Source organism: Ananas comosus, unplaced genomic scaffold (assembly GCF_001540865.1).
Source record: "Ananas comosus cultivar F153 unplaced genomic scaffold, ASM154086v1, whole genome shotgun sequence".
Taxonomy (NCBI): domain Eukaryota; kingdom Viridiplantae; phylum Streptophyta; class Magnoliopsida; order Poales; family Bromeliaceae; genus Ananas; species Ananas comosus.
The window spans coordinates 44,329-57,760 of NW_017893500.1; the positions used below are offsets into that span (position 1 = coordinate 44,329).

General features: G+C 38.3%; 2 protein-coding genes across 2 annotated transcripts; one reads left to right on the forward strand and one right to left on the reverse strand.

Annotated features, from left to right (window-relative positions):
* The first annotated feature begins 395 nt into the window (after positions 1–395).
* On the forward strand, positions 396–4,754 carry LOC109706181 (protein CLP1 homolog). Its single transcript, XM_020226982.1, has 10 exons — positions 396–712; positions 1,206–1,274; positions 1,368–1,463; positions 1,677–1,918; positions 2,008–2,146; positions 2,276–2,332; positions 3,000–3,134; positions 3,620–3,855; positions 4,151–4,195; positions 4,269–4,754. The coding sequence occupies exons 1-10, from the start codon at positions 518–520 to the stop codon at positions 4,354–4,356; spliced, it is 1,302 nt and encodes a 433-aa protein (XP_020082571.1). The 5' UTR covers positions 396–517; the 3' UTR covers positions 4,357–4,754.
* A 381-nt stretch (positions 4,755–5,135) lies between these two features.
* Positions 5,136–9,817, reverse strand: LOC109706182 (serine/threonine-protein phosphatase PP2A-1 catalytic subunit). The gene is made up of 6 exons (XM_020226984.1): positions 9,280–9,817; positions 7,820–7,934; positions 6,923–7,031; positions 6,760–6,837; positions 5,922–6,113; positions 5,136–5,600 (listed from the first exon to the last, which is right to left on the reverse strand). Exons 1-6 carry the CDS (start codon positions 9,530–9,532, stop codon positions 5,427–5,429), a joined length of 921 nt encoding a protein of 306 aa, XP_020082573.1. The 5' UTR covers positions 9,533–9,817; the 3' UTR covers positions 5,136–5,426.
* Between the last annotated feature and the right edge of the window lie 3,615 nt (positions 9,818–13,432).

The window sequence follows — 13,432 nt, forward strand, 5'->3', positions numbered from 1 at the left end:
TTCATTAGAAAGAAAAATATATATTTCTAATGACCATTGTCTGATGAGCTTGCACAAAATAGAAATGGTGAGCCTTATCACAAAAAACAAAGAAAAAAAAAGAAAAAGGTGAGCCTGTTTGGTGTGCGACGAGCTTTTCCAGCGCAAACAATTTTGGAGATAAAGGAAATAAATAAACTCGGCCAACCGAACGCGTCATCGGGTATATTCGTTAGCAACCTCTCGCTAAGCACCGGGGCCGAATCTAGGCCCAATTACAGCCCAAACTATGCAATAGTGGACATAAAGCCCAACCTAATCTCTTTTGGGGTACATTCGAGCCCATAATTCCATCAACTAATTGGGCAGTGGACCTGGGCCCGTTCCCCTGCTACAACGCTCGGGCCCTTCGCCCCTTCGCCTTCGACTTCGCCTGACCTTCCCCGTCCCTTCCAGGCTTCATCGACGCGCCCAATTCGGAAGTCGAAACCCCTTCGTGCTAGGGTTAGGGTTTTGCTGCTCCAAGGAAAGCACGGCGATGGCCATGGCAATGGGCTCCGCTCCGGCGCCACCCCCTCGCCAGTTCAAGCTCGCGAGGGAGAGCGAACTGAGGGTGGAGGTGGGCGCCGCCGCCCCGCTCCGCGTCCGCCTCCTCTCCGGCACCGCAGAGATCTTCGGCGCCGAGCTCCCCCCCGAGAATTGGCTCCCCATCCCTCCTCGTAGCAAGATCGCGGTTCGATTCTTTAACCTCTTCTTAAATCGATTTGCTTCAGTTTTTTTTTTTTCCTTTTCTGTTTTTGGTGGTAAAAATGTATGGAGAACCCCCTCGACTCGTAGTACATTTTGACATTCATTTTCTTTTTTTTCCTTTTTTTTTGAGTTATTCTACGTAGTTAAAGTTAATCTTTTTTGTTGAATTTATTGGTCCTACTACCTATTGGTGTTAATTATGCTAATTTCACGTGCTAAGGAGTCAGCTAACAAGTAATTAAAGATATGAAATTTGATGAATTACCCAGTGGTTCTAAGCAAAATTCCAATTTAAATAACTAAATCCACTAAAAAAAAAATCAATAGTTAAGGCCATGCGGCGGTGCCAATAAAAAAAAGGTTGATGATATTGTTTTAAAATGACCTATAGTTGAGAAGAGTATTCATACATTTTACTTAAGTTTTCTTAAGGATTATTAAACTGTTCTTGAGACAAATGCAAGTGCATGGTTCAGATTTTTACTTGGCATGGTGCAACGATCGAGCTGGATGGGATCAGTGAGGTCGAGTATGTGGCGGATGAGGTGATCCTCGTGACACAATGCTGTTTGGAATTGTCTTTTGGAGATTTTGGAACTGTTTCTTTAATCTATTTTTAATTTAACTGATCCGTCTAGACGCCCATGGTAAGCTATGTGAATGTTCATGCCATACTTGATGGACGGAGAACTCACGCTAAGGCATCGCAAGGCAGTGGACTGGATGCTTCACAGGTGAGGCTCTGCCTCTTCATCCAAGAGTTTTGAGTTTGAATAAATTTATAATTTGCTTGATTTGGAAGCCTTGGTCATTACCTACATAGTTACTTCGTATGAAAGCTGGTCTAACATTTGATAGATTAACTACTACCTAATAATCAGGGTTAATTATTAAGACAAATTATCTTCCCCTTTTTTAAGCTTGAGCACTGACAGTCCGTGTCTCAGGGTCCTCGGGTGATTGTTGTGGGACCTACAGATTCTGGGAAAAGCACTTTGTGCAGGATGCTTCTCAGCTGGGCCTCTAAACAGGGCTGGAAACCTACATTTGTGGATTTGGATATTGGCCAGGGATCCATTACTATACCTGGATGTATTGCCGCCACACCAGTTGAGATGCCCATAGATGCAGTAGAAGGAATCCCGTTAGAGATGCCTATCGTGTACTTCTATGGGCACACTACTCCCAAGTAACTATCTGATTAACCTTGCCTGCTTATGTCGATAGATTATTCTTTTATGTCGATCAGTTTGAGATGCGAATCATGGTGCTCAACAGTGTTAATGCAGATCTTTATAAGGTTCTTATGAAGGAGCTTGCTCAGACACTGGAGAAGCAGTTCTCTGGGAATGCCGAATCTAGAGCTGCTGGCATGGTGATCAACACAATGGGATGGGTAGAAGGCCTTGGGTATGAGGTATTGTTCTGTATTTTATAGGAACCTTAATTCATAAGTATATCCTAAGATCTAAATATAGTACCATCAATATTTATACATAGCCCTGTTTTAGCGGCTAATATATTATTCATAATGGTTGACATGCAGTTACTTCTTCAAGCAGTTGATACTTTCAAAGCTAATGTTGTTCTGGTCTTGGGCCAGGTAACTTCCTCTTCTTTCTACTATCTGTATTGCAACTGTATCACTTTGTGGAATGGGGTTTCTAATTCATGTTTTCCTTTCCTTTTTTGAATATATATATATAGTACAGATATATGGGTATGTTCCATCATATAGTGAACTCTACAAAATGCCAATAGTTACCTTGGGAAAGCAATTATTTCCTTGGGACCGAAGTTTTTGACCATTATTGTGTTTATTGCTTTAATTCTCTTTTTCTGCCAAATATTATCATCATTCTGCTATATATGCCAATAAATAGTTCATGTCCAATATGCAATATTAGATCCATCTGATATATTATTGCAGATCTAGAAAAAACCTCACTATCTTATCTTTTAAGTATCCTATCGGTGATATTCTGTTTGAATATTTATATGCTCAACAATTGACGCTGCTCCTTTGTAAGCGACCGCTAATTGTATGCATATCTGTATACATTTTAAATCCATATATAGCAAGTACTATATTCTAGCAAGCACAAAATATATTTCAGTATGCAGTTTGACTGCATTCTCTTGAAACAGCATCAGTAACTTCTACTTAGAAATCTCATCGAGATAATTAATATGAGTTAAGCGATAAGTTGGGAGGCATGGCCTTCTTAAGGTGGCCTTTGATTTCATTGCTTTCAGTGTCTCTGGCACAGGAGAAACTTTGCAGCATGTTGAAAGAAGTACTAAAGAGCAAGCCTAATGTAGACATTGTGAAACTTCATAAATCAGAAGGGGTTGTTCTGAGAAATCAGAAGGTCCGCCAGAAGGCTAGAAGTTTTAGAATCAGGGTAAGTCAGAGCTTGGACATGATTTAGCTTGTTCTTTGTTTATGCACAAGATAATTCTATTTATTTGGTTGAGGGCCTGATAAGAGCTAGGCTTGAAATTCGAGATTAATAGGTCTTAGTTCTCAACTTGCAACTTCTTTTCTTGTAGCATGATCAATAGTTTTATATAATCTGGTATCTCAGGTTTGTAAATAGTTGTAAACAGTTCGAGGTTGTCTGCTTCTTCTTAGACTTGGCCAATCTATTTTGTTTTAGATATGTATACATGGGTAAAATATATAGGTAGTCCTTGTTCTTTTCTGGTACTCTGGTATTGTGACTGATCTTTTGCGTTTATTTTTAAGTCCCTGACCAGTTAAAAAGAAGAAAAAAAAATCTAAAATCTATTGATTTTTATTGTGAAATGACCTTCACCCCCCTTTAGATTTAAATTAAAATAGGTTGTTTCACATGAGAAGGGTAAAGTCTGAAATACTCCTTTGCAGGAATACTTTTATGGCCTTTCAAATGATCTCTCCCCACATTCAAATATTATCAATTTTAGTGATGTTTCTATTTACCGAATTGGTGGTGGCCCACAAGCACCTCGTTCGGCACTACCTATCGGTGCAGAGCCAGTGGCAGACCCGACGAGAGTAGTTGCAGTCAACATAAACCGGGACTTACTGCACTTGGTTTTAGCTGTTTCTTATGCTAAGGAACCTGATCAAATAATTTCCAGGTAATATCATAGGACTCGCATTTGCAATTATCTGTCATTTTAACTTTCCAGCTTGTGTGACATCTAGTAATCGGTGGGACCGAAAACTGAGCAATTAACATCTGGAAAAGCAAAGCTTTTGGTAGTACAGCGAAAAAGGGAAACAGAAAAGAGGAAGTTGCATAGCTAACACGACAGCTGGCCATCTCACCTCTAGATTTTGGATTAGAAAGTTGCAACAGTACATATTCTCCGTACTCATCATTTTTCAATGTCAACAAATATTTGCTAACTATTCTCTGAAACTCCAATGCAGCAACGTCGCCGGGTTTATATATGTCACAGATATAGATATCCAGAGGTATTTTCTCCACTGCAACTTTATTGTACTTTTGTGCTACCGGTGTATACTTCACTGACAATGGTGCCTACAGGAAGAAGATCGTTTGCCTTACACCGTGCCCTGGTGAACTGCCGAGCAAGATTTTGGTTGTGGGAACGCTGACTTGGTTGGAAGGCTGATACAGGTTTTAACATTGGCATCACCAAATTCAATGTTCTGGTACATTGTCCTCTTGAGTGTGCTCGGCTATCTCTGGCCTTACTGCAACGAGATTGTTTGCGACATGTAACCATGGAAATTTCTCTCTTCATGAATGCGGCATAGTTCTGTAAAAGTGGTCATTGCGTTTTGTGAAGTAACTAGCCAACGTAATGCTGGACTGCTGTGAAGCCTGCGGGTTTTGTGAAGTAACTAGCCAACGTAATTTTGGACTGCTGTGAAGCCTGCGGGTTTTTACATACGAAAGGTTATATCTTTGTAAGCTTAATATTTATTGCTCTAATTTGGCGCTTTTATGCTTTACAAGTGGTTTTCGCTCCTTAGTAGCTAAATAAATAGCAAGGCTGACACAAACTGACAAGCAGCTTCCATATGAATTCTAATTTGATTAGTGTAATTTTGCAATGAATCTAAAAAACAATCTGATTGATAATGTGTTTTGAGTTAATGAGCATACTCTATTTGAGCAACGGTCTAAGTGAAAAGTTAATGAGCATACTCTATTTGAGCAACAGTTTACCAAGTGAATTACACCCCCAGCTAGGCAAATGAAAAAATACAAGAAAATAATAGACAGAAGATATAGATAAGATGGATGGAACCTTTATCTGCAGCAACAACACGGCAAGGCATACAATGTTTTCCATCCTCTGCATGTCAGAAGGTGAACGAACTTAAGGCAAGCTTGGTGACTCCCCGCACTGCGCTCGTATGTGTTCGATTTTTGCAAAACATTGTATAAATAAAGCAAAAGACACCTACCATCTATTGCTCCATTAGTCTCTCTTTAATACAAACAGCATTCACAGCAAAATCCTGAGCGTGTTTAAAATCCAACACGGGAAGAGGCAATTAAGTAGCAACAAATTTGGAAACAAAAGAATAATAGACATCGTCTCTCTCTCTCTCTCTCTCTCAGCATAGAGAAATCTCCTTTTTTTCTCCTTTTTGTTTTTCTAAAACACATCTATAAAACAAACAACTGCAGCAAGATGAGCATTTCTACTGGCAGGAAAATCAGGCAATGCGATTACAAAAAATAGTCTGGGGTCTTGCGAGTCGTGTCGGGTTCAATCTGCCGCGGTGCCGGATCGAACTGGAGGAAGTTTTGATCCATATTCTCCCCAATCTCAAGTATTGCTGCCATATTTCCGCAGCGGTAGCAGTAGTTCGGTGCACTAAATACTGTGACTACATTCTTGTCCTGTAATAGAAGAAATCATTAAAAGCTCCAACTCGAAGAACAAATTACAAAATACATCCTCGGAGCTTTAGCAGAAGTGCCGTCAAGCAGAGCTATTTAAAAAGGCACTAAAAACATTTTCATTCGTTTTCTCCCAATGATTCCCACAATAGAGGTTTTAAATTGGAGCTCTTTATTTTTGAGGTCTAGAAGCTCCTTTTAGCTTCCTGCCGTAGCGAAAGCTCCAAAAGTGTTTCACGTGTCAAATTCAAACTTCTCTGATTAGAGGAGCGTTCCAAAAGGTACGCCCGACCAGGCACTTCAAACAATAAAGTCATCTACCTGGCACCAATTGTAACCTTCCATGACAAGTTGGTGGGCCCTAGAGATGAGGGAAAGGCCATTAGTGTGGTTGAACTGTTGGGCTATGTCTTGCCCGAATGTGTATCCCGCACCCCTTGGTGAAATGCCCCACCCACACCGGTCATCAGGATCAGACCACAAGAGATCGCACATGGGTCCTTCATGAGGAACCTACATACAAGCGCATCAAATGCCAGCTGAACAAAAGCATGCTGTCGCATATTGGAATTCATTTTTAATCTTAAAAGGAAATTGATAATCTTATAGAAGGGCCACATAATTTATGGATAAATTTTGTCCTAGATCCAACCAGATTAAGCGTAAACCTGCTCAACACGAAAGCTGCACACTGAACAAGGAATATATAGTGCTGAGAAGATTAACTAAGCTGAAATGTTGAAAACACAAGTTTGATAGTCCCAAGTTGCAGCAGTTTAAAAAGCAACCAATTCATACTACAGTCATTTTTTTTTCAAATAAAATTATCAGGTTTAAATAGAATGAGTTATATCATGCTGAAACAGTATGAAAGATAAATAATTTTCCCATTTCAGACTGACTTGACTAATCACAATACAAGTAAATTAACTCATATGCAGCATCAAGTGAACAATTAATCGCATTAGTACATTGATGACCTAACGAGTAGACAGCTAACAACAATCATAGCTTTAGTAGACTAGTATTATTCTTATGACACCATGTTAATAGTTGCGAAACAGTAGCAAGGATGTTTATACACTTAATCTAGAATTTGCCATTCTTTTCACATGCAACAAGCGTACAGCCTACAGTCAAAAGCAACTGGCATTCATACCTCCTGTATGCGATCAAGAGCACGAATGTTATCTAGTGTATCCAAAGATGGAGAAAGGCCGCCATGTAAACAAAATATCTGCAAGAGACAATTGTTTATTAATTGAGGTATATATCTAGTACAAAACTGACACAGATATCATGTACTAATCAAATATGTGGACCTGGTTCTCAATAAGAGCTGTAAGCGGCAGATAGTCAAATAGGTCAGTAAAATACTTCCACACATTTGCATTCCCATACTTTCGTAAGCATTCGTCATAAAAACCATACCTGAAGAAGTCAAAAAGAATCACTAGAAGACACCGAAAATGCATTAAGAGAGACGATAGATTTACCATAAGAAAAGCAGAAGCAAGACAATTCATTATAAAAGGACAAGATAAAAATGAGAATCAAAAGAGTTTTCATTTGACACCTATTGAAACTTTAAGAACTGAAAGAAAACAGAAATCAGTGACAAACCTCAATTGTTGACACAGACATAACAATACGTACCAATCTTGCCAAGAAGCGACGCGTATAAAAAGTTGACAAAGAAAAAAAGATACTAAGCTAAAAAAGAATACGTGAGCTTCCTGCCAGCAAAGCAAACAGGAAATACAAGGAATAGACTTTCCTGGAGTAAACTTAAAAGCTGCTATCAATATAGAGTTTTTGAAAAAGGACGGTATGCCAGGAGAGTTTCTTGACTTCTCCTTCCTCAATTGTCTAAGTTTGTGAAATTTGTGTTGTAAGGCAGCCATTGCAGCCATTGTGTCAGGGGATCAGACTTTTTATATAAGGACAACCATTGTGTCAGGGATTAGACTTTTTATAGAAGGACAGCAGCCATCGTATAATTCATCATTTGAACTGGCTAATCTTCACTGTTTAATTGCTACTGTAGCTGAAAGTCCCACTCTGCTATGTTTAGAGTATTTCAGTGCTCTAAGAATAATGAATAGCATCAAACTATCACGAATGTAGTGGTCAATTAATTTTGCTAGAGAGAACGACGCATGCATCTTGACCGTCTCATAAATAACGTATAAACAGCTAAAAGAATACAAAAAACTTACACTTGAGTTATTTGCCTGCTCTCATGATTTCCTCTCAATATAGTAATTCTGTCTCTATAACGAACTTTCAAGGCAACAAGAAGTGTAACAGTCTCCACAGAATAGTAACCGCGATCTGCAGTATGCATATCATAATATGCAATTAGCAAGACTTTGAGTCACTACGAATATAATGGAAAAGTGACAAAAGAACATATAATAAATAGATATTAGCTTGAGAAAACAGCCTATCTTCTTATATATCACAAAGAACTTGGTTGCATTCGCAATCCTTTGTACAACAGATACATCATCTTAAGAAATCCAAAAGAGCCCATAACTACATTTTGCTTAAGCACCCCACACTATCTCGATGCATATGACAGTACAACAAATACAACTTTGTAAAGGTCATTGTTGGATGCAACAATGTGTCACGACATTGATCCAATAGAGAGAAAACATAGTGGTTAGCACGCAAATAATGCTAGACTCCTTATAATTGAGAAAAAACAGAATATGTATTTGACAATGACAAAAGGACGGTTGTGGTACAAATGGGTAAAGTATGTGAATAATGAAACGGTGACTTCAGTATTACGTTGATAGAAGAAGGATGATAGTGAACATAAAAGAGCAGCCTGATGTTCACATATTTCGGTCTTTGCGTCATTCACACCATCATGATAATCTTATTTACTTAAACAGAAGCTGGGAGAGGAAATGAATCTGTATTTCAAAGGAAGTGAAAATGGAGAGTTAGAGATACAAGGAGAAAATTAGTTGCTTCTTTTGGGCGGCACAGTTCTCATTTCAGGCCAAGCCAAGTGGGAGGCATCATTTTGCACATGCAGTACACATATCAACAGACTAAAATTCGAGTTATACACTATTGCGGATAAATCTCTAAAGGGATTATCATGTCAACTACATGTTTTACTGATTTGCACGAGGCCCTTAAAATTTCTTCCACTGAAAGAAATGGAGTCGCAACGTCATAGCAACCAGAATACAAAAAGCAGAAACTAAGAACTAAGCAACTGTCAACATTTTGGCACGGTATAAGTTGGCTTTCACATAACACAGCCCCGATATACCTAAATTCATGAACTTTTAAGCTAGAAAGGACCTCTAAATCGCGAGCTCCCGAAAATAACTTCATGAAAACATTCATAGATATTAATCACAGAAGATTCGACAAAACTACAATCAGCTGCTCGATTACCAAATCCTCGCAAAAGTCACCATTTTAGCACAAATTAACAACCCGAAATCTCCTATTTAAGAATATGATAACAAATAAACCTAAAAGCATGGAAGATTCAACAAACCTACGATCAGCTACTTGATTATCTAATCCTCAGGAAAGGCACCATTTTAGCACAGACTAGCAACCCTCAATCTCCCGATACGAGCGTATGATACCAAAATAAACGTAGAATCACAGAGATTCCCATCGATTACTGATCCGAGCGACTCACCAACGTAATCCCCCATGAAGAGGTAATTGGTATCGGGCGCGTCCCCTCCGATACGGAACAGCTCGATGAGATCGTAAAACTGGCCGTGGATGTCGCCGCACACGGTGACGGGGCACTTCACGGGCTGGACGTTCCACTCCTCCATGAGGATCGCCTTCGCCTGCTCGCACAGCGTCTTCACCTCCGCCTCGGGCAGGTACTTGCACTCCCTCAGGAGCTCGATCTGGCGATCCAGATCCGCGTGCGACGGCATCGTGCCCTCGGATCTCCGCCGCCCGATCCGCGACGCACGACGATCGGACGATCGAGATCTCCCGAAATCGCCCGAAACGGAAGGTTCCGATCTTCCGGACGAGCGCGATCACGCGGATCGGAGCATCGGTGGAGTGGATCGGCGGGGATTAGGGTTAGGGTTAGGGGGGAGGGAGAGTGTTAGGGTTAGGGTTAGGGTTAGAATTGGGGGCGGGGAGTGGACGAGGAGAGGGAGGAGACGATGGAAATATCCAAATCAGAGTTCGCTTTCGCTCCTTCCTCCGTCTTTTATATGTTTTTTCTTTTTCTTTTTCTTTTTTTTTTTTTTTTTTTTTTTGCTTTTTTTTAAAAAAAAATTTTCGGAGTCGGAAGAAGGCAGATCAGATGCCTTTCCGGCCTACAGAGATGAAGAGGCCAGAAGACTTTAAAAATGATAATAATAATAATAATAGTAATGGTAATCTAATAAAAAAATGGATCAATAAATTAAATGCAATTTTGCAAACATATCCCTCAGAACATTTAATTTGTTCCTTTTTGAAATGTTTCTTTTCTTCTTTTGACCGGATTCTATGCAGGATGATATGTATGAATCTTGTGCATACCGTCCTAGGTGCCATCGAATTAGTGGTTTCTTTTTTTAACAAAAAAATAACATATTACTCATTCCATTTATTTTTTTTAAAAATAAACTTAGCTGAAAATATAAAACAACTAAATTTTAAATTTGGAATCCCGAATATCAACCACCGAACTCTTTGCTACTTGTACCGGGGCCGGTCGGTCAAATTACTAGTTTCTTACAATTAGGTATCGTTTGGTTCGGGGATGAGTAAAAAGTGGGTATTCCAGGGATAGGTGTAAATTGAGGTACAAGCGGGGATTAGATCAATTTTATGTTTGGATGAAAATTAGGTTATTTCTGGAAATAAGAAAAATAATGTTTGGTTAGGTAAGATGGAATAAGAATTAAAATAGATAGCTATAAATAAAAATTAATAATATTATCTCTTTCTTTATATTAGAATTTGAATATGAAAATCTTTCTTGTTAAGGCTATACTTCCATTTTCCTTTCTCTTATGAGATCCATTTTGGTGAGCAACATATGAATAGTAGTAAAATTTTTCTGCTTTCATTATTATTTATTTATGTCAATACACACGCGGTATGATTTAATGCACTATCACAAAAAGTTCATTTGCTTGGTATATTAAGTAGATATATATGTTTGAATATAGATAGATATTAGTTTGTCGAGTTAGTAACTGCGCTAATTGTTATTTTCGTGTAGAATTTGGTGCTGCGTAGTGCTGCTTCTTTCGACCTCTCGCTGTTGCTAGAATAAAAACGTTCGGTGCTTATCTTTCAAACACCCGTTGATTAATTTCAACGGTGGGAAGTTCATCTAGTCTAACACAAAATCTATTGCAACCAATCACTAACTTCTTGGGCCCCATTTGATGACAATCATTTTGATCTCTTTATTAAATTCAAAATTTTTGTCGCTTACAATGCCCAATTAATATATGTATTCAATTCTATTTCTGTCATTGTTAATTAGCTCGCACGAAAGAAAAAAAAAATTCTAGAAATATTTTATTATAGTTTGTGGACAATTAATATATTTATAGACGTACGATTGTCGGTATCTTAAAAACGTGTGCATGACATGTTGAATTTGCAAAAAAAAAAAAGAAAAAAAAAGAAAAAAAGAAAAAAAAGAAAAAACCTTGTCTTATTATTTCTTGACTTTTTTTTTTATTTTTTGTAAAACTTAGTCGTCTCACACGTGTAGCTAACTTTATTTAGCTAATGAATGGGGCAGATAATTTGCTATCTTTTTTTTTAAGAAAAAAATTGTAATTAAATAAGCCCTAATTACAAGATATTTAGTTCAAATATGAAACAAGCTTGATTGCATGTAGGGTTTGCACTTGAGCTCTATTTGGATGTCCCAACATATCATGAGACTTTTATAATATGATTGTAACTAAAGAGTTTGATTTTTATTTATTTAAAATTTTGCTATTTATGATTTGGTAGGATATATAGTATATTAATTTTTCTTATGAGATAATTTATCTAAATCTGAAAAAAAAAACCTTAATTAATGCCAAACATGATATTCCATTTTAAATATTTGATCATATTCTTTATTCATCAAATACATAAATTTCTTGAGTAAATTAAGAAAATATATTGAATAATTATTCATCCAAATAGGATCATGATATTTTAGCAAAATATATAATATAAATTTTTTAATCAAATTGGAGTACAAATTAACTGTATATTAATGTGAATCTCTTGGGTCAAGGGATTTAGTACATACCGATCCTTAAAGCAACCAGATTAAGTAACTTCTATAGAACCAAATTGTACTCAGCAAATATCCTTACTTATTACAAGAAAATATATGATAATTAATTGTACTAAAAAAGGTGTATCGAGAGAGTAATTAAGAGGGGGTTTACAACACGGATCTAACATATTAGAAACCCGAACTACATGAATATAGTACGTAGCTAGAAGAGATCAAGGATTCGATCGGATTTAAAAACAAAAAACACGGAACGAAACAATCTATATGTATACCAACTAGAGAACAATTAATAGATCTATTTGTAACGCCATATGCATCCATGCAAAGCTTTCGAAAGAAAAATGTAATAACAATATTGCTTCAGATAGTACGTAGATTTCATGCTATGCCCGGTCAATATCCAAGTAAGAAAACCAAAAACGCTCATCAAAATAAGAGCTACAACTCGATCGATCGATCGTCGATCGATCGAGAGAGAGAGAGAGGGAACCCTAAACTATTGAGGTCGGGTTTGGTTTAGCATAAAATGAATCGAAAAATTATTTTTGGTATGAAAATTTTTTTTTGCTTGTTTAGTTGGACGTAAAAATATTTTTCAAATATCTTTCTGAGAAAATATTTTTACGAATTTGAAAAAAAGTAATTTTTTTATTTTTCGGCAAAAACAAAAACTTAAGATGTGTAAAAACTTTTCATATTTTTTTTTTTACTGAAGCAAACAAATGTGATTTTTTATTCCTTTCAACCAAACAAATATGGATAAGAAACCTTTTTCCTTTACTACAAAGTACAAACCAAACATTACAAAATATATGGAAATTTTTTTTTCACGTTTACGTTGAGCCAAATGGGCCCTAAACTGGAGGGAACTAAAGAACCAACTAGCTAGTAACATTTTCCCCATCTATCCCTCTCACAGAGTAGCTCCGGCAATCAATTAGCACCACCAGAATCCGCCCCCATCGTCGTCAGCTCGATGTAAGAATTGCTCTGCTGGTCGTTGTTGCCGTGGGCTGAGGCGACCCCGAGGAGCCGCCACTGCGGCCGTCCCACGTTGAACGTCCCGCGGACTGCACTGGCCAAGTCTCTCAGCTGCGCCAGAGTCGACGGCCAGCCCGCCGCAGCCTCTCCATCTTCATCACCCTCGTGGGCTGGCCCCTGATCCCCCCAGCAGGCCCAGATCTTGGCCCGCACGGCTGCCGCCGCTTGTTTGACCTTGGCTATTGCGGCTATCAAGAGGGCGATTCCGTCTTGGCCGAGCTTGCCGAGGCGGCTGCTGCTGCTCGGCTCGTCGTCGGGCTCAATATCGATGTCATCTGCGTTCTCGACGTCGGCGATTGCCGGAGGTACCAAGCTGATAAAAAATTAAGTAGAGGAAAATTAAGATAGAGAATGTGATCGATCGCACTCTCTTCTTAGCTTTGCAATGAGACTGCATGTGTTCGAGTACGATGAGGAGAATAAATGGAAGTGTTGCATGGCATTTTATAATGCGAGATGGAAAAGCTACTTAAGTACGTGTGGATGATTCAGTTTGGATGTTTGTATGGGTATTTTTTGACCAATTGTTCAATAC